Source organism: Anabrus simplex, chromosome 2 (genome assembly GCF_040414725.1).
Source record: "Anabrus simplex isolate iqAnaSimp1 chromosome 2, ASM4041472v1, whole genome shotgun sequence".
In the NCBI taxonomy this organism is placed as follows: Eukaryota; Metazoa; Arthropoda; class Insecta; order Orthoptera; family Tettigoniidae; genus Anabrus; species Anabrus simplex.
Genome location: NC_090266.1, coordinates 774,918,549 through 774,939,325, shown reverse-complemented (window position 1 = coordinate 774,939,325; position 20,777 = coordinate 774,918,549). Strand labels below are relative to the sequence as shown.

Genomic DNA, 20,777 nt, shown 5'->3' with positions numbered 1-20,777 from the left:
GGAGGATGTGGTGGGAATTATCAGTTTACATACTGAATGGAATGTGGCAGAACAGTCTCCACTGCTGTCTGTGATCAGGACATTCCAGCACTAGAACTTGGCATTGGTAGATCACTACTTTCATATGTTAACACAGTGCTGTCCGGCCCATCTGATGTGTAACTGGCCCCTGCGGCCGAAAGGTTTTGGCAGAGACATGGAGTTATTGCAGGGTATCATAATTTAGTCATTTTGGGTCCATTAACACTTATATTTGTCCACTTTATAGTTGTGGTAAGATTTTATATTACGGTGCATTCTGGTTAATTATATCTGTTTGATTCCTCCATCATATCCTCCAACAAGTCATCACAAATGAACAACATGACATCATAACCTATATTTTCAGGTTCAATCTGCGAAATTTTAACGCCAGGCGTGTCTGAGAAAGACTCCAAAAACAGTATAATATCCTGCTTAGACTACTCACTGCCAGAAATAGGGAGAATTTTATCAACAGTAATTACATCTAGACCATTTTTGCTATCTGAAGCAACAGGTCATTGCTCGCATGGTGCAATAAACGTGTCATTCACCGCATCACTTCGACATAAATACATGACACTAGCACTAGAATTATCATTAGACAATTCATTTTCACTCTCATCACAATTACTGGATACATATGACATATTATCAGCATATAATTCACGTATATTATCATTAGGAGTCAATCCAATGTTTACCGGCGCTGCCATTTTTGTTTGCTAGCATTGATGGATACACAGGAGATATTGGAAGGCAAAAACAATTGCCATTTGCGCACGAAAACGGGCAAAACCAGTACTAAAAGATGCTTAGATTTTCTACAATTTAGGAACATCAACGATAATCTCCAAGTAGTTCCTCAATAACCGTTAGATGGCATCAGAAGACAGAGCTGTACCAACACGTATTCATACGTGATCGGCTGCAGTGCACCGTGCTTGGAAACACGTATTGATACATTAGCGGACAGCATTGTGTTAATGTCAAGGTGAACAGTTGCTTTTCGCTGGTGAACTGCAGAAATGCGATCAGGTTGTAATGGGCTAGGAATGTGCATAATTTCATTTCTAGATGGTAACCAGATGTACAATCTTAATTTCAAAGTTATCATTTGTGTGTTCCCCTATTGGGGTGGCATATGGATATTAGGTTGGCAGTGGGGATATTCTTCTGTGATGATGTCGTGGCACATTGTTGCCTGTGTTGAGCAGTTTGTTTGCATGCCATTCAAAGTTGTCCTTGGAGTTTACAGTTGTGTGATAAGAATTGAATTCAAGTTATATGTATTTCTGTGCTGAATGAGCCATGGACAATGGAGCACCATAAGTCTATTATAATACTTTCTGAAGTGATGTAACAATAGCATGTAGCGATAAAAGAATAATAGACTCCAGTTCAAATTATTTTCCTTGCCACTAGTAACTGAATTCTGATGTTTGCATGAATGGGGGTGAAAAATATCAGTGAAATTTCATTGTCTGTTGTTCAAAGAAGGGAGTGGGCACTGCATTGAACTCTATGAACACCTTACGAGAACACACAATACAGTGCAAGAGCAGATCTTAGTGGTAGTTTCATGCGACTGGGCAAGTTGGCCGTGCGGTTAGGAACACGCAGCTGTGAGCTTGCATCCGGTAGATAGTGGGTTCGAATCCCACTGTCGGCAGCCGTGAAGATGGTTTTCCATGGTTTCCCATTTTCACGCCAGCCAAATGCTGGGGCTGTACCTTAATTAAGGCCACGGCCACTTCCTTCCAACTCCCAGGCCTTTCCTATCCCATCGTCGCCATAAGACCTATCGGTGTCGGTGCAACGTAAAGCCACTAGCAAAAAAAAAAAAGTTTCACGTGATAACTTGAAGTGGAGAAGCCTGAACACAGTACCTTGTCACCCCTTGAGGGGTGACGTTGTCTTCAACATGTTAAGGTGCTCATTAGCACCCACAGCATATTTCACACCTTCTACACTACTCTCGCTTTTAAGTTAATAATTTACTTACTAAGGAACCTTTCATTTTATAGACAGACCACCATATTCATACTTTCACCTTAGCTGCGAATCAAACTGCTTTTATCTGTTGACCTGGCTGAACCACCTACATGCCTGACTTGTTGAAGACAGGTACGATAGCTACGAGGGTAATCCCAAAAGTAATAAACTAAATAAATAAGTAAAGTAAACTAAATGATAAAATTAACATGTGCACGCCGCGCTGATTCACCAGTCTTGGTTATGCAGCTGTTGAGAATGGAGTTTCCGTTGAAAGTTACCGCCAAGTGCGAAGTGCACGCAGCTATTCTCTTTCTGAGCGCAATAGGTACTGAACCAATTGAAATCCATCGCCAATTGATGGAAGTGTATGGTGAGTCGTGTATAGATGTCAAAAATGTTCATAAGTGGTGTAGAGAGTTTGCAGCCGGTCGGACTGAAATTCACGTCGAACGAACAAAGGAGCGGGAGACCGTCAATTTCCACCAAGACAGTCGTGAAGGTTGAGCAAATCATGCGTGAAGATCGGTCAATCACCCCGGATGATCTCTGCACTTTGGTTCCAGAGGTTTCCCAAAGCGCCGCTCACAACTTCCTAAACAGCATGGCGGTGAGCTGGTATGACATGTAATACAAAAACTGTCACAGCGTCTACAAAAATGCATCTACCAAAATGGTGATTATGTAGAAAAATAGGTAAATGTTCAAGCTGTAAAATGATGTAAACCATTGTAGAAATAAACAGGTCTGTATATTTATTAAAAAATAGGATACCTTATTTTTGGGATTACCTTCGTAATAGGTAGATACAGTTGTAGGGAACCTCTAAAGTCTTTCAACATGTACGAGGGTGGATCAAATATAAATGGGAATGGGAATGTACTGCTGCTGTTAGTAATAATTCTAAGGTGGGGCTTTGTCAGGATGTTGGTGGGGGTGTCTGCAGAAGGGGTGTGCGCGTGCAAACGACGATGGTGAGCTGGGCTGCTTCAGTACGCCATAAATGAGAAAGAGGTGCATACGTCTGTTGTGCAATGCATAATTATCAAATTTCTCGCAAAAGAGGGCACCAAATCTTAATTTTGAGATGGCTCCGCGCACAGTTTGGGGAAGAAGCACTTTCGCAGACTCAAGTATTTGAGTGGCGTAAACAATTTCTGGCAGGAAGAGAAGCTGTGAAAAATGAGCTTCGTGAAAGGAGGCCGCGGACAAGCATCACTGCAGACAACACTGTTGCCATCATGACATTATTGGTGAAGATCGGCAAATAAAAAGTTTGAAAATAGTTTTAGCCATAGGAATAAATTTTGGAAGTATTCAAACCATAATCTGAGATGAACTCCATTTCAGAAAATTGTTCTTCTAGGTGGGTTCCTCGTCTCCTCAACCAGGAACTTAAAAAACTTTACCCCAGGAAGTTTGTCAGAGACTCCTGCGTCGCTACAAGGAGGAAGGAGGGGATTTCTTGCATCGTGTTATGACTTGTGATGAAAGATGCTTGTTTTTTAAAGGGGCCTAACATCTAAGGTCATCGGCCTGTGATGAAACTTGGGTGCATCATTACACCCCAGAGTCAAGGCAAGCAAGCATAGAGTGGCGGCGAAGAGATGAAGCAGGTCCGATCAACGCCTAAACACGCCTCTTTGCTGGAAAGGTGCTTGCAACCGTTTTCTGGAACTCTGCGGGCATTTTGCTGGTGGATTTTCTTCACGAACAGAGGACAATTAATGCAGCCTGTTACTGTCGCCTTTTGGATGAAGCAAAAGCTGTGTATCACAAGTGACACCAGCAACTGATCTGAACCGTCATTCTTCTCCATGACAGTGCAAGGCCTGCATACTGCCACTTTAACACAGGAAAAACTGGAGAAAATTCACTGGACACCTCTGGAACACCCTCTGTACAGTCCAAATTTATCACCCTGCGACTACTATTTGTTTGACCACTCAAACAAGACCTAGGAGGACACCAGTTCGATGATGATGCAAGTGTAGACGAGTTCATGCACAACTGGCTCCGCACACGTCCCTCTTCTTTCTACCAGGACGGCATCAAAAACTTACCAATCCGATGAAGAAAATACCGTATCATCTCAAATAACACTCGCACTGTTTTTTTTCGAAAACATCGCTTCCAAAATTGGGTGCGAGTCTTATTTAAAATTCTGGGAAATTTATCTTTCCGAATGCGCACAAATCGGGCATCACCGCTGGCGCGGCTTGGCAACAATCCTCTCTTCGCTCTCAGTATACGTTACTTCCATGCTTGGCGTCAGTCTCACACACACACCATGAACCTACTACGCTGGGGTAGCAGGGGGAGAGTTGATACTCCCATGTGGCGCATCCCAGGCGGCGGATAGGGGGGTCCTAACCAGCTTGCCGGCGGACTTGAGGGAAGTAAAATACCTCTCGCGGACCAAACACACTACCCCCTGTGGGTGGGGGACGTACATGTAGAACACACCCGCGGTATCCCCTGCCTGTCGTAAGAGGCGACTAAAAGGGGCGACCAAGGGATGATTGAATTAGAACCATGAAACTACTTTTGATTCGTACCATCATGCGGGGAACACCATGGGTTGCCTGTACTTGCGAGTAGTACCACTAAATTAGGTACGAAGTAGGTTTGTGATTCGTAGAAGTAAAGAGGCCAGCCTGGGGGTTTCCAGTACCCATGCGTTGTACCCATGTGAGCAACACCGCAGGTCTGGGCATAGCCTGTGTGTTGTACCGCTCTATGAGCGACACCATCGGTCTGCGTTACCTGTGATTGGTGCGCACTATGTGAGGAACACCATGGGAATACCGGCGCTCGTGATTAGTACACCTAGGTGAGGAGCCTCATTGGTTTGCGTTGGCTGTGAGTGGCGCCATTGTGCGAGTAGTACCATCTTGTGTGGAACACCATGAGTCTTCGCTACTTTTGATTAGTATCCCAACATGACAAATACCATGGTTCTTCTTTACTCGTGACATGTACCATTCTGTGGGGCATTAGACATGGATTTTGCACCCCTTTAGACATCAAGCATCATTGTGCTTTATAAGTGGTCCCTTGGTCAGTAATAATTTTATTTACGATCTTTTCTTGAGTCTGATCCACTGTTTTTGTTCGTTTGTTTGTTTTTTGTTGGGTTCATGTCCATCCATTCATTCTTCATGACATTTTTTATTTTATTTTGGCAAGTGGATGAATTTGTACTTTTTGTTATTTCATTTCGTACCATTAGGGGCCGATGACCTCGATGTTAGGCCCCTTTAAACAACAAACATCATCATCTGTCTCACACACGTTACCAGAGTATCAACACGAATTCCCAAAGCGTTTGCGATCTTTTACTGCGAGTGAGAAACTGAAAGTAGTTCGGGAAGCCGAAATTATTGGAAATCGTGCTGCCGGTAGGAAATACGATATTGACGAGTCATGTATTCTCGATTGGAGAAAGAAGAAAAATGTGCTATTAACATGTAGTGGTGATCGTAGAGCTCTTCGTGGACTGAGTGTACAGTTTCCAGAAATTGAAAAAAATCTTTATAAATATGTGACAGAAAGACAGGAATTGGGATATGGTGTGTCAACCGAAATGTCAGCTAAAGGGATTAGAGATCACAAAGGAACTTTCATCGGAAGGATTTAAGCAAGCCGAGGGTGGGTTTGTAATTTTTATAAAAGAAATGCGTTGAGCGTACGAAAGCGTACCTTAATTTCACAGCGTCTTCCTGGTGCCAACGATGAGAAGTTATTGTCGTTTCAGTGTCACATAATTCGGTTGCGGAAGGAAAATGCATATTTGCTTTTCCAAACTGGCAATGCAGATCAGACGCCATTCAGCTTTGAAATGCCAGTGGACAGGACTGAATGTTAAGGCTGCGAAAAGTGTTACCATTAGAACAGGTGGTAATGAAAAACAATGGTGTACGGTAATGTTGTGTATTCTCGCCAGCGGATCTAAATTGCCGCCGTACATTGTTCTCAAGCGAAAGACAGTTCCTAAAAATCTACCCGCTGGTGTTATCGTCAGATCTCAGAACTCCGGATGGATGGACAGTTCACTTGTGGAAGATTGGGTAAAGTGTGTCTGGCAACGTCGCCCTGGTGCATTATTCTAACAAAAGAGCTTGCTTATTCTCGACAGTTACCGCGGCCACACAACAGACGCTGTGAAGAAACGTATCAAGGATGGGAAAACCGACCTGGCAGTCATTTCGAGGGGAGGGGGGGTGACGTCTATGCTACAGCCGCTGGATGTCTGCGTGAACCGTCCATTTAAAGCACCCTTGAAACAGCTCTATACAGAATGCTTGGCGGCTGATAATCACACACTGACGCCAACTGGTCGCATTCAACGCCCAGAAATTCAGCTGCTGTGTTCGTGGATTTTGATGGCATGGAATCTTATTTCTGGAGACCTCATATGGAAGAGCTTCAGGAAATGTGGCATTTCTAATGCTATGTATGGCAGCGATGACGACATTTTGTGGGAAGGTGATGGTAATGAAAGTTCCGAAGTTGGTACTGATGATTATGATGATGATGATGAATGAATTTGCTGGATATTGTTCTGGAAATGTTTGTTTACTTTTATTCATATTTTCTAATAATTTGATATGTGTTACTAAAGATTGTAAATAATTTTGACCTCAGTTTTTTTATTATATTATTTTGTTCTTTCAAAATAAGGGTGTGGGTCTTATTCGGTGGCAGGTGGTATTCGAGATTATATGGTATGTATTGTAAACTATGTAAAAAAGTGATCTCTGAATGGGTATCTTTTTTTTTTACTGATGCAATAAATTTAAAACAATACCCGGTGTATGCATAAGTCTTTTCCAGTTTCATTAAGCGAACAGTACGCAGCATGTGAATTGGACACATTCGGCAGTTTCTTCGTCTGACATTAACCTACCAACACACACAAGTTGAGTTTGCCAAACACTAGCATCTGTGTTGTATCGTTCAGTGATCATGTCGACGTTTGTGCCTGAAAAAGAACATTTGCGGCATGCATTGCTTTTCTTATTTAATTAAAAGAAAAAGTATATGGAAAGTCATCGTTTGCTGTTAGAAACATATGGTGAACAAGCTCCATTGATTAGAACATGTGAAACATGGTTTTGGCAATTTAAACGTGGCGACTTGAATGTGAAAGACAGTGTGCTCTGGTAGACCACAAAAGTGCGAAGACAAGCAATTGCAGGCGTTACTGGATGATGACCCAATTCAAACTCAACAGAAATTGGCACAAGCATTAAATGTGTCACAAGAAACAATCAACAGACGTTTACGAGCAATGGATAAGATCAATAACTTCGGTAAATGGATCCCACACAATTTGAATGAACGGCGAATGGAAAATCGCAAAGTCACTTGTGAAATGCTGCTTCAACATTCTGTACCAAATTGTGATGGGTGACAAATAATGGATTCATTTTGAAAACCCGAAGCAGGTCCTTCAACACCAAGGCCAAATCGCTTCAGCAAGAAGACCCTGCTTTGTGTCTGGTGGGACCAGAGTAGTAATGTGTATTAATGCATAACACTATCGCCAACAAATTATTCATTTAAATCGCGCATGGATCGAAAGACAACCGGAATGGGCCAGAAGACATGGCAGAGTGATTTTGTTACACGATAATGTGCCGTCACACACAGCAAAACCACTGAAAGACACCTTGAAATCGCTTGGATGGGACATCCTGCCGCACCCTCCGTACTGCCCTGACGTGGCGCCCTCTATCACTTCTTCGCATCAATGGGGCATGCACTCGCAGAGCAGCACTTCAGTAATTTCAAGGAAGTTGGAAAATGGCTCGACAAATTGTTTGCCGCTAAAGACAAGCTGTTTTTCTGGCATAGTACTCATAACTTACCTGAAAGATGGGCGAAGTGTGTAGAAGCCGATGGCCAATATTTTGAATAAACAGAAAATGAATTTCCCTTGAAAATTACATGTTTGCTTTACCGCAAAAACTGGCAAAAACGTACGCATACACCTGGTAATTCTCATTTAATTTGATCCGCCCTCTTCTAATCAAAAAGCTTCATGGCACGGTATTAATGACACCACTTAAGCATGTAATATATCCTGATTCATCAGTGCATACATAACAAAAAAGATTTTTTTTACCTGAAAGAAATTGCTGATATAAGCCCCTCTGAAAGGGCCCTGCTTTTTATCAGTGGATATTCAAATGGCCAGTAATATGCCTGGGAAATCTCATTGCAAATTAGATGTGTTACACTTGGTCGATGCGAAGGGATGGATTGCCACATAAATTGCATGAAATGGGTGTATATTTAGAGCATCAAGGTTGGTATTGTAGCAGGGGATTCTGCAGGTCATTCCACACCGAAATATCAAGACATCATAATAAATTAACTACAAACATTTCAGGTTGACCTATTAGGAAATTGCATATTCAGAATCTATGTCATGCCTGATAATCTCATGATAAAAAGTTACTTGCAGCTCCTTCAGGACAAATCCATCCTTTGCTGGAAGAGGTATCATAGATCATACTCTCTTCTTGTTAATTCATCCATGACAGAGTTGCAGTTTACTCTAGTCATCTGGTGCATGTGTAGTTATGTAGTTAGACTATTGCGTTCCACAATGAACATGGTAGGCTAATTTTCTAACTGCCTAGTTTATCAGTTTGCAATCTATTGCACTTAATGCTATAGGGACACTGGAAAGGTCAAGTTTATCTTATATCAATAGATATGTGAGAAGTCCCCTTGCAAGTGGTTTTGTGGAGCACATATGGAGTGGACCAGATTTGCTGCAGCATGTACAGACATCTCCCCTACATCGTGCAGGTAAGTGTACGAGCTGAGGGGGGGCATGCAGATCTTTTGAAACGGGCATTGTGTTTGGGATAAGCATATTGGTTCGGTACTGCAGTAGGTGAATAACAGGACGTATATAGCAATAAACATTGGTCAGATTATTAAAGAAATAAAATCTTGATGGAAATGTATTGAAATTAGATCTTCCCATGTTATGACTATCTGTTTCTATGATGATGATGATGATGATGTAACTTAAAAGCTTTCCAGTTTGTCGAACACACAAGTTTACACAATAACAATGGTAAAAAACGCATTATTAAACAAGGAATAAAAATGCACAGTATTAAACAAAGAAGGACATGTTTTGTTCTTAAAAGCTTCTACTAAGTCACATTCAGTATTTGGAAATGTGTGTTTGAGTCATCAGTCCATAGACTGGATTGATGCAGCTCTCCATGACACCCTATCCTGTGCTAACCTTTTCATTTCTACGTAACTATTGCATCCTACATCTGCTCTAATCTCTTTGTCATATTCATACCTTGGTCTACCCCTACCGTTCTTACCACCTACACTTCCTTCAAAAACCAACTGAACAAGTCCTGGGTGGCTTAACCCTCTTGGAGCCAAGAGCCGATCTAGTCGGCCGCTCCCCATCAGCTGGAAGAGGCCAGAGCTCCGCCTCCACTCTACTACTGTAAAGTGCCAGGCCGTTTTCAGTGGAAATACATGTATTTTAAAATTCGCGTATATCTACCGGTGTATAGCAAATACCGGCATGAAATTTTCTACATATCGGCTACGCAGAATAAGAAACTGGTTTGGAGTGATATAAAGAGTCAAGAACATTTTATTGTTGATTTATAGTTGTCGAAAACGTTTATTTTTAGGAAGAGAAAAATATTTTCGCACTTTCTCTCTCAATATCTACTTTGAAAAAATAATTTACGATACAAAAGAGTATACGTAATTATGTATAATGTATTTCTAAATACAATTCTATACAATAACTAATTTGAACGAGAAAAATAAAAACGTAAAAAATAAAAATTCAAACATATGTCACTAATAAAAACAAGACGATTTTACTCACCGATAAAATTCGCGTGTATATATCGATGTTTGGCAAATACTGACAACAAATTTTCTACGTGTGGACAACACAGTATTAAAATAATTCTGAATTATTAAATAAGTAAAAAATAGTAGTTGATATTATAGTTTTTTGTTTTCAGAAAAAGTAGTTTCTCGTTTTCGGTTGTAGTATATATTAGAAAAATAATTTTACAATACAACTGAATTTACGAAATTAAGAAATGTATGGCACTAAAGCCGTGATTTGCTTTGAACTACTAAGCGACCGCTGCTCAGTTCGGTACCTGCACTTTACGTGGTGAATCATGGTCAGTGAGACAGATCCTCTCAGTAATTATTCTTGGTTTTCCAGACCGGGGTCCCCTACCCTCAGATATCTCCTCAATTGCAATCACCTAGGGTCACTTAGATTGAGTGAACCTCGAACCAACCCTCAGGACCAGGCGAAAATTCTTGACCTGGGCGGGAATCGAACCCATGACCTCCGGGTGAGAGGCAGGCACAGTATACTTCGCCCGCGGAGTCCGGCATTTAGGTAATGATAGAGGACTATATGTGACTATAAGGTATAGCAGAGAGTAAGTGAAAAGTAAATAGAAGTGTGATACGGGCGGAGAATCAGACGGTAGGGCATGTTTAGGTCCAAGAACTTTCTTGAAGGAGACAGGAGGTTGAAGAATGTTGTCGGGTTCATTGGGACAAATTTCCACAAAATGTTCTCCAGAGACATCATCATCATCATATTCGTTATCACTAGTTTCATCTACCACCATATTCAGAGCAGCTTTAGTGCTGTTAGACATAATTAAACGTCTCTCCTTTAGCTGCGGTGATTCCGCGGACGTGCCCGGTATAATTTCGCCGCTACTCTCTGAACTAAATTCCCTATCGCTATCCGATAAATCATCAGCGTTAACTTCACACTGTTCTAAATACTGCATTAATTTATTGTCATCAATACCTGCTGAAAAATTATCACGTGAATAACATGCCATTTTCCTGACACAAAACCACTCACTGCAAGGAGCAATCTCTTACTGACCGGTTAGCGGTATTTGTAAACACAGGAAACGACTCTTGTGAAAGGTATAACACCCTCTTAGAACTGCCAAAGCAAGGCCAGGCACACAATGACCTGTAGCCCCTTTACTACAGGTTGTAACAAAAGTATGCACTTCACTATAGGTTGCCTCAAAATTACGTATATCACAGAATTTTAAGCCGGCCGATGTAATCGGCTCTGGCAACTTCTGACTGGATTGTTAACGGCCGACCAGATCGGGTCTGGCAATTTTAAGGGTGGATGCTCGCACTACCGCCTGGCACCAAGAGAGTTAAGATGTGTCCTATCATTCTATCTCTTCTTCTCGTCAAATTTAGCCAAATCGATCTCCTCTCACCAACTCGATTCAGTATCTCTTCATTCGTGATTCGATCTATCCATCTCACCTTCAGCATTCTTCTGTAACACCACATTTCAAAAGCTTCTATTCTCTTTCTTTCCGAGCTAGTTATCGTCCATGTTTCACTTCCATACAATGCCACGCTCCACACGAAAGTCTTCAAAAACATCTTTCTAATTCCGATATCAATGTTTGAATTGAGCAAATTTCTTTTCTTAAGAAAGCTCTTCCTTGCTTGTGCTAGTCTGCATTTTATGTCCTCCTTACTTCTGCCATCGTTAGTTACCTTACTATCCAAGTAACAATATTCATCTACTTCCTTTAAGACTTCGTTTCCTAATCTAATATTTCCTACATCACCTGCCTTCGTTCGACTGCACTCCATTACTTTTGTTTTGGACTTATTTATTTTCATCTTGTACTCCTTACCCAAGACTTCATCCATACCATTCAGCAACTTCTCGAGATCTTCTGCAGTCTCAGATAAAATAACAATATCATCGGCAAATCTCAAGGTTTTGATTTCCTCTCCTTGGACTGTGATTCCCTTTCCAAATTTCTCTTTGATTTCTTTTACTGCCTGTTCTTTGTAAACATTGAAAAGGAGAGGGGACAAACTGCAGCCTTGCCTCACTCCTTTCTGGATTGCTGCTTCTTTTTCAAAGCCCTCGATTCTTATTACTGCAGACTGATTTTTATACAGGTTGTATATAATTCGTTCTCGGTATCTGATCCCTATCATCCTCAGAATCATAAATAGATTGTTCCAATCAACATTATCGAATGCCTTTTCTAGATCTACGAATGCCATGTACGTGGGCTTGTCCTTCTTGATTCGATCCTATAAGATCAGACGTAAAGTCAGGATTGCTTCACGTGTTCCTACATTTCTCCTGAAGCCAAATTGATCTTCTCCCAACTCAGCTTCAACTTGTTTTTCCATTCTTCTGTAAATAATACGTGTTAAAATTTTGCAGGCATGAGATACTAAACAAATGGTGCGGTAGTTTTCACACCTATCAGCACCGGCTTTCTTGGGAATAGGTATAACAACATTCTGCCGAAAATCGGATGGGACTTCTCCTGTCTCATACATCCTGCACACTAAATGAAATAACCTTACCATAATGGTTTCTCCTAAGGCAGTCAGTAGTTCAGAGGGAATATCATCAATTCCAGGTGCCTTGTTCCTATTTAGGTCACTCACAGCTCTGTCAAACTCTGACCTCAAAACTGGGTCTCCCATTTCATCAGCATCAACAGCCTCTTCATGTTCCAGAACCAAATTATCTACATTGTTACCTTGATACAAATGTTGGATATGCTCCTGCCATCTTTCTGCTTTGTCTTCTTTCCCTAGAAGTGGCTTTCCATTTGAGCTCTTAATATTCATGCACCTAGATTTCCTTTCTCCAAAGGTTTCCTTGATTTTCCTGTATGCAGCATCTACCTTTCCCAAGACCATAGAGTCTTCGACATCCTTGCACTTCTCCTTCAGCCATTCTTCCTTAGCTACCTTGCACTTTCTATCCACTTGATTCTTTAATCGCCTGTATTCTTTTCTGCCCTCTTCATTTCTAGCATTCTTGTATTTTCGTCGTTCATCAATCAGGTCTAGTATCTCCTGAGTTATCCACTGATTCTTAGTTGATCTTTTCTTCCTTCCTAACATTTCTTCAGCCTCCCTACTGACTTCATTTTTCATGACTCTCCACTCTTCCTCTATTGTGTTTCCTTCAGCCTTTTCATTTAGTCCTTGTGCAACATGTTCCTTGAAACAATCTCTCACACTCTTTTCTTTCAACTTGTCTAGATCCCATCTTTTTGCATTCTTTCCTTTCTTCAATTTCTTCGACTTCAGATGGCATTTCATGACCAACAAGTTGTGGTCAGAGTCCACGTCTGCTCCTGGGAAAGTTTTGCAATCCAACACCTGGTTTCTGAATCTCTGCCTAATCATAATGAAGTCTATTTGATACCTTCCAGTGTCTCTAGGTCTCGTCCACGTATACAGCCATCGTTTGTGGTGTTTGAACCAAGTATTGGCAAGGACTAAATTATGATCAGTGCAGAATTCAACCAGCCGACTTCGTCTTTCGTTCCTTTGTCCCAATACGAATTCTCCTACTGTACTACCTTCTCTTCCTTGGCCTACCACTGCATTCCAGTCTCCCATCACAATTAGATTCTCGTCACCTTTTACATATTGAATTAAATATTCTATCTCCTCATATATTCTTTCGATTTCTTCATCATCCGCTGAACTAGTAGGCATATAGACCTGCACTATTGTGGTGGGCATTGGTTTGGTGTCTATCTTACAACAATAATTCTTTCACTATGCTGGTCGTAGTAGCTTATCCACTGCCCTATTTTCTTATTCAACCAACTCCTGCATTTCCCCTGTTTGATTTCGTGTTGATAATTCGGTAGTCGCCTGACCAAAAATCCTGTTCTTCCTGCCAACGTACTTCACTTATACCAACTATATCTAACTTTAGTCTATCCATCCCCCTTTTCAGATTCTCTAACCTACCACAACGTTTCAAACTTCTAACATTCCATGCTCCGGCTCGCAGAATGTCAGTATCCTTCTTCCTGATGATCGCCCCCTCTCGTGTAGTCCCCACCCGGAGATCCGAATGGGGGACTAGTTTACCTCCGGAATATTTTACCCGGGAGGAAGCCATCATCAGTACATCATTCATACAGAGAGAGCTGCATGTCCTCGGGAGGTAGTTACGGCTGTAGTTTCCCGTTGCTTTCAGCCGTGTAGCAGTATCAACACAGCTAAGCCATGTTGAGTATTATTACAAGGCCGTATCAGTCAATCATCTAGACTGCCGCCCTTGCAACTACCGAAAGGCTGCTACCCCCCTTTCGATGAACCATTCGTTAGTCTGGTCTCTCAACAGATACCCATCCGATATGGTTGCACCTGCGGCTCGGCTGTCTGCATCATTAGGACACGCAAGCCTCCCCACCGCGGCAAGGTCACGTGGTTCGCAGAGGAGGTATTTGGAAATATTTATGTATATTTTTGTCCAAACACATATGAATTTGAAATTTGGAACTTATCTTAATGAATCCCTGTCCTGTTTCAACTCCAGCATACAGCATAATCTTCATTTTGGGATGAACATGTATTATTTATTTACTTACCAAGTACATTGTTATGTGAATGAGGTTAGAACAGAACGTAATTTTGTCATTACTGGTTGTTTTAATAACAGACCCTTTAAGGTATTGTTAGAATTGAACTGTGCCTTTGAAGTCTTGTTGGCCTTGAGTGATAAGGTTTAGTAAATCTGAACCCAACTCGTGCAGTGGAAGTAACACCTTTGTTATCATGAATTGTAATTTAAGTTGTGTAATTTGCATAGTACAGTGGTTGAAGTAATCAGTCTGTCTTTGCAGTATTACTTTCTGTATTTCTGAATGTTTGGTAAACATTGCCCCTACAACCCAGAATTTTGTCATCCTCACCATTCTAGTCTTCACTTTATCACTATGTAGGCAATGTATATCTACAAATTAGGTATATACAACCATACAGAAATGAAGAAATAAGCTTGGCTGAGTAGCTCAGATGGAGCCCAACTTGGCAGGTTCAATCCTCGCTCCCCAGTGGTATTTGAAGGTGCTCAAATACACCAGCCTCATGTCAGTAGATTTACAGGCACATGAAAAAACTCTTATGGGACAAAATTCTGGCATCTCTGCTTCTCTGAAAACCATAAAATTGTAATTAGTGGGACATAAAACAAATAACATTTTAAAAAATATGTTTCCACTCATAACATCCCAACCACAGAGTTTTCCTAACATAGAGGCTTGCATCTGATATTCCTTCCTTACTAGCAGTCACAGCTAAACAATTGCAAAAACAAGCTGTAGCTACAACTCAGTAAACATGTGTAGTTGTAATTTGAGACCATGTATTTTGAACATAGATTTTTTTTGTTTCCAGAATGCACCCTTACGTAGTGGCATGTCAAGTCGTCATCTATTTATTGGCTTGTACTCGTGTAATGATACCATGAGTTATCAGAGAAATTTATTCTCTCTCACTACCTCTAGTAGGCAATGCTGATGAAGTCTTGTCAAAAACATCTTAACAAAGCAACAATAACATATTCTTGTCAGTGAAGATTCTGCGCAGTTTCAACTTCTCTGATACAATGGTCTCCTTACATTGTATTCTACCAAACAAGTTGGCCATGTGGTTAGGGGCGTGCAGCTGTGAGGTTGCATTCGAGAGATTGTGAGTTCGAATCCCACTGTCAGCAGTCCTGAAGATAGTCTTCCATGGTTTCCCATTTTCACACCAGGGAAATGCTGAGGTTGTACCAAGTAAGGCTACAGTCGCTTCCTTCCAACTCCTAGTAATTTCCTATCCCATCGTCCCCATAAGACCTATTTGTGCCTCTGCGACGTAAAAAATGTTTTAAAAAAGTATATTTTGCATTTAATAATTTTTGCCTAGATTAGAACTAGGATCTCAAAGTATTTTAAATATTTATCCTTAAATAGGAACAGATTTTATATTGCTGGAGAATTTAACTTGGAAATTTACATTTCCTTGTATTCTGGATCTGAAAATGGGGACTCGTCAATATGGAGACACAGCAAGCCTTCCCAAGAAGCAAAGCAAGATGTACAAGGTGGTGAGCACCACGTCGGGCAAACTAGGTGCACGCATTGGAGGAATGCAGGTGGATCAAGCTTTTATGTAGCAGAGTGCACCATTCTTAGGGATGATCTCCTCAATAGTTTCTGCTTGTTATGATTGCATCACCAGCTCTTTTATAATATTGAATGTTCAGTGATACATTTCAGCCAAGACTTGAGGGTGTACTGGTATTGATTTGAGGCATGCCTTTTTTAGCATGGCTTTTTTATTCCTAGTATCTGATGTTCAACTATCCCTTTAGTAGTTCTTGCCAGATGTTATATCCTTTGTTGTATTAATTTAATGGTATTCAATTATTTTCAATTATAAGTCTGAAGTTTTGATCTTTTTATGTTCATTTGTGCATCAGTGCTTTGTAGCATATAAGTATCTTCAATTTTGTAATTGAGAATTGGATTCATTAGCTATTAAACAAATCATTAGATGATGCATTGTCTGGATGTTGTGTTCTTTTTTTGTCAAAATTTTATTGTTCATTTGAGGGTTTCAAATATTTGATAAGCCATTATTGTTTGATGGACTTAGGATTGTTTAATTATTACAGGAGACAGACATTTTGAATTTATATGTGTTCCGAGGTATCTGTGGAACAGCAGAGGTGAAAGAAGGTGCGGGGGTGAGCAGGTCTCAGGCTACGAAATTAAAGTTAATTAAAATTTTAACAAGGTTATATTTTCTTTGCAAAATCAAGAAATAACAAGAATGGCAGGTACAGAGTAGCAAAGCCACTATTCGAGAATGTACAATTACAGAGTTACAGGATTTGGGCTCCGAGAGCCAAACACACAATTCTTGAGCAATTAGCCCAATTTTACGATATACAGAATTCAACAAAGGGGCAGAAGACCCCAATCATGCCCAGGAGCACTTGCTCCCAATTACACAGTAAAGCCTCCTCGAGGCACGCAGAAAACACATTTTTATTTGGGAAGAGCAACCAGCTCTCAACGTTCTAGCCTATCAAAGGCCACACCAAATTCCACCTTCAAGCTGTCCTCTAAGGACATAAACACAGGGGTAAAATACCCAACCTACTGAGGCCTATTAAGTGAGAAAAGGTTAATTACATGGCCTCTAAAATACCAATTTGAGAGGAGGCGATCTGCACTCCTAATCCATATGTTTAAAACCTATTTGGCACTAGGCCGTTAATGCAAGGGCTAATCCCATACTAAAGAGGTGACTTTAGAAAGAAACAATTTACATTACGTTAAGGAAGAAACGGTTGTGAAAAATAAGTTCACCTCAATGCAATATGAGTGGGAGCTCGAGAGGGTTAAGCACTCTCTATCCCAATATGTAGCTTAAAAGAGAATAGATACTAAGTGTCTTTACATTTTAGGGAAAAGTTACATGGTGGAAAAGCTTCGGACCTGCCCCGAGAGTTAAACTGCTGAGCTAACAAGAAAATAAGATATTAAACGGCCATTACCTTGTGGATGAGCTGCTGCCCAAAGAAAGAGGCGCTTCCCGCCCCCTGCTATGTACTTTACACACTGAAAGATGTTACTGAAGTGGCCCGGAGACCCGAAAATCAGCAGTTTATATACCCTCGCGGAAAGTTCGAGGCGTTTCAGGAATGAGAACACCCTCCCACAAAAACTTTATTGGCTAGGGTTAAGCAATATATCCCCTTTGGAGACGATACACCTGATTGGTCATAAATTAATTAAAGAAATTCGGGATTGGCTAAATTCAAAACAAGGGGAAAGAAAGGGTTATACAGCCAACTTAAACAATAACAGAAAGAAATTTAACAAGGAACAAACTTTTGAAATAAAAATTTCTCCAAAAAACAGTTCTTTCACTTCCCACTAGGGTGCACCATTGTAGTTCTTCAGTAGTGTCCTCTAGAAGAGAAAGTTCACACTTCTTACTACAGGTAAAACAAAAATACATCGAAAACGACCCAGTTCAGAAACTTCAAAATTTCCAAGTAGTGACATCTTCTGAGAAACTTTAAAATTAACCCATTAGATAAAGTTCAGACTTCCTCCAGTAGGGGAGTTTCAACAGGCGCAAAGTTTGAATTAGCGACGTGGAGGTGTACCACCCGGTACAATATGGTTCATCAATTAATATTAATTCTTGCTTATTGAACTTTTTTTGCTTATGAGAAATTTGAAACCCTCAATATATATGAAAGTTTGGCTTCATCTATTAATTTTCCCTGCCTGCTTAAGTAGTCTAAGGAGATTGATACATTTCAAGTATGGGACCAGCCTTGTACCATCCTAATTGTTTTTATTTTGTGGAATATTGCTTAATAACATTGCCTTTGTACAAGTTCATTCATTATCAATCTGTTACCTATCTATTCTTATTCCAAATTTTAGAAAAGTGGATACAGGTTAAATTCCTTTTATACAGTAAATGAGCATAGAGATTATTATTATTATTATTATTATTATTATTATTATTATAGATTAAAAGTGCTTGTGCAGTGTAGTTTTGGATGGGGACTTTAGCAGAAGTATGTTTTAAAATAGAATGAAGGCTAGGTATGCTGAGAATGTGCCCTGCATGTATGAAATCAGCGCACTGTTCAAGGGATTCTTCATCCACTTAAGGCAAGTTGAAATTTTTAGCCTGTTTTGTGTGTACTTCAAGATTATCTTCTTTAGAAGTGTACCATTTGACTTAAACAAAATTTGCATGCATGAATTTACAATCTGTGGGTGGAAGATAGAAATAGCAAAGGACATGAATGTTGTTCTTATGCTTTGTATACTTTAATTCTTTTTTATTTTTTATTTTCATGTAAGTTGAATATAGTTCTACACTGTGGCCACTTGGAAATTACAACTTTGTAACTGCATGACCATCATAATTAGTCTCTTGTGGAAAAAGATAATCACTATAATTCCACTTCCTGCATGTCAGAAGAAATATCGAAGATAATCAGTGAGGAGCGGAAATTGTAGTTTTCTAGTCAGTCCTATCCTGTTTGGGATGTACGCAATTGAGTCATGTTATTATGACCCCCAGCTAATATCCAGAGTGACTGCCATATGCAAGAAGGACAGTAGATGTATGGACTGAAAATAACTTAGTAAAGTGCTAATAGGTTGGCACAGGTAGGCCTATCTGGAGCCAAATTGCCTGGTGTACAGGCTATGGGTTTATTAGGTGTGCGATCGGCTGTCTGCACACATATTACTCACAGCTGCCATAGGTAAAAAGGGTGATTTATCCAAGATGTACAGCTGCTAGGGGGTGCATAATGAAGGATTCATAGAGCGAACATGTGGTCTCACAGATGTTCAAGATTTTCAAGGGTTCATTTCACATGGAGGATTGGTCTCGGAGAATGCTATGAAAACATACCCTTGACCATAGTGCTGCAGTCACCGGCTTGTATTCTTCTAGCAGTGATTGCAGGATGTATGTTCTCCACAGTTTCTCGCCTTAGACACCCACTCGGAGCCCCATATGCACCAAGGTATCCAGAACTGTCATTTTAGGCACGTTCATAGCCGACAATCACTTCTTGTCTTAAAAGCATGGTGCTCCGCATTTTGCACATTGGTTATTCGAAGTGTTGCCATTTGTCCACTCACAGGTACACTTTTACCACAGCAGCAAGCAAACAGTTCACAAACTCTCTTGTTTCAGAAATATGACCATCCTTGGCACAAAAGCTAATAATTACCCTTTTTTGAATCTTAGATAAATCGCCCCTTTTACCTACAATAGCAATGAGTAATATGTGTGCAGACAGCCTATCGCATACCTAATATACCCTGTACACCAGCTCATGATATGTGACATACAGTGAAACTCGGTTAAGAAGTTCCCGCATAAGAAGTTTTCCCGCCTAAGAAGTGTGATATTCTTGGTCCCTTGATCAGTTGCATTAAGACATATGCATATTTTTCCCGTTTAAAGTGTTCTGTTGTAAATATATTTCCCGCTTAAACAGTTCAGATTTTAGAGCCCCTTGAGATAGAAAACGTCCGCTCAAAGCAGCCCGTGGTTAGAGCCCTCCAGTCTCCGCGCAAGTTGCACCCTGTGTTAGACCGTACGCGCGCTCGCGGTGTGTGTCTGGTGTCACGGAACATGTGCGGGCCTGCCACGGCCATATGACGTCACGCTATGACAACACGGACAGCAGATGCTCACTCTCGACTTGTGGAATCGAATCGAACCCATCAGTCAAAATTTCCACTCCACCGTTCCATCTACTATAGTGGAATAAAATCGAACGGGATTCTACGTAAGAAACAAAGTACGCAATGAATGATTTGATAAAACTTTAATGCAGTAATTTGCGGGCCGCGACAGGGTGAAGTCATTAATCGAGGTGGCCTAAACATTAATTAAAAACCGTAAAGTGCATTTGCCCACAACATTACTGTAAACCTACCACAAAACTGAATATTCTAACCTGTCTGATTTTTCATTCCCTTGCTTATTTCCTTCCAGGCATTCTGTCTTACGTTGTTGCAATAATACTTGTGGGCCTTGCCGTAGAGGAAATTACGTTTTTGAACTAAACTGATAAGATTTTCCGTGTCTATTATTAGTGAGGTGAATAAAAACAACTTCGCGACTCTATGCAGGAAACAGCCGATTTGCCAGCAGCCAGCTGATACACATGCCGCCAAACAGCCGACCGAAAGATCCCGATCGTTTACGAAGTTGAACGAATGTTGATAGCCAACTGGGTGTTGAGGGAGGCACACATAGGCATTGCAATACCACGTGTTGGCATAAAATTGAAAGTTATTTTTAAGTTTACCTTTATACGAGCTAAACATTGTATTATCGTGTCA

At 40.6% G+C, this 20,777-nt stretch overlaps 1 protein-coding gene across 1 annotated transcript in view; it reads left to right on the top strand.

Moving 5' to 3' along the window:
* The window catches only part of LOC136864456 (inositol hexakisphosphate kinase 1), a 181,960-nt gene that overhangs the window by 49,911 nt on the left and 111,272 nt on the right, over positions 1–20,777 (top strand). The window contains exon 4 of the mRNA XM_067141467.2: positions 15,849–16,024. Within this exon, the coding sequence (XP_066997568.2) occupies positions 15,849–16,024 (176 nt within the window). The remainder of the gene's footprint in view (positions 1–15,848; positions 16,025–20,777) is intronic.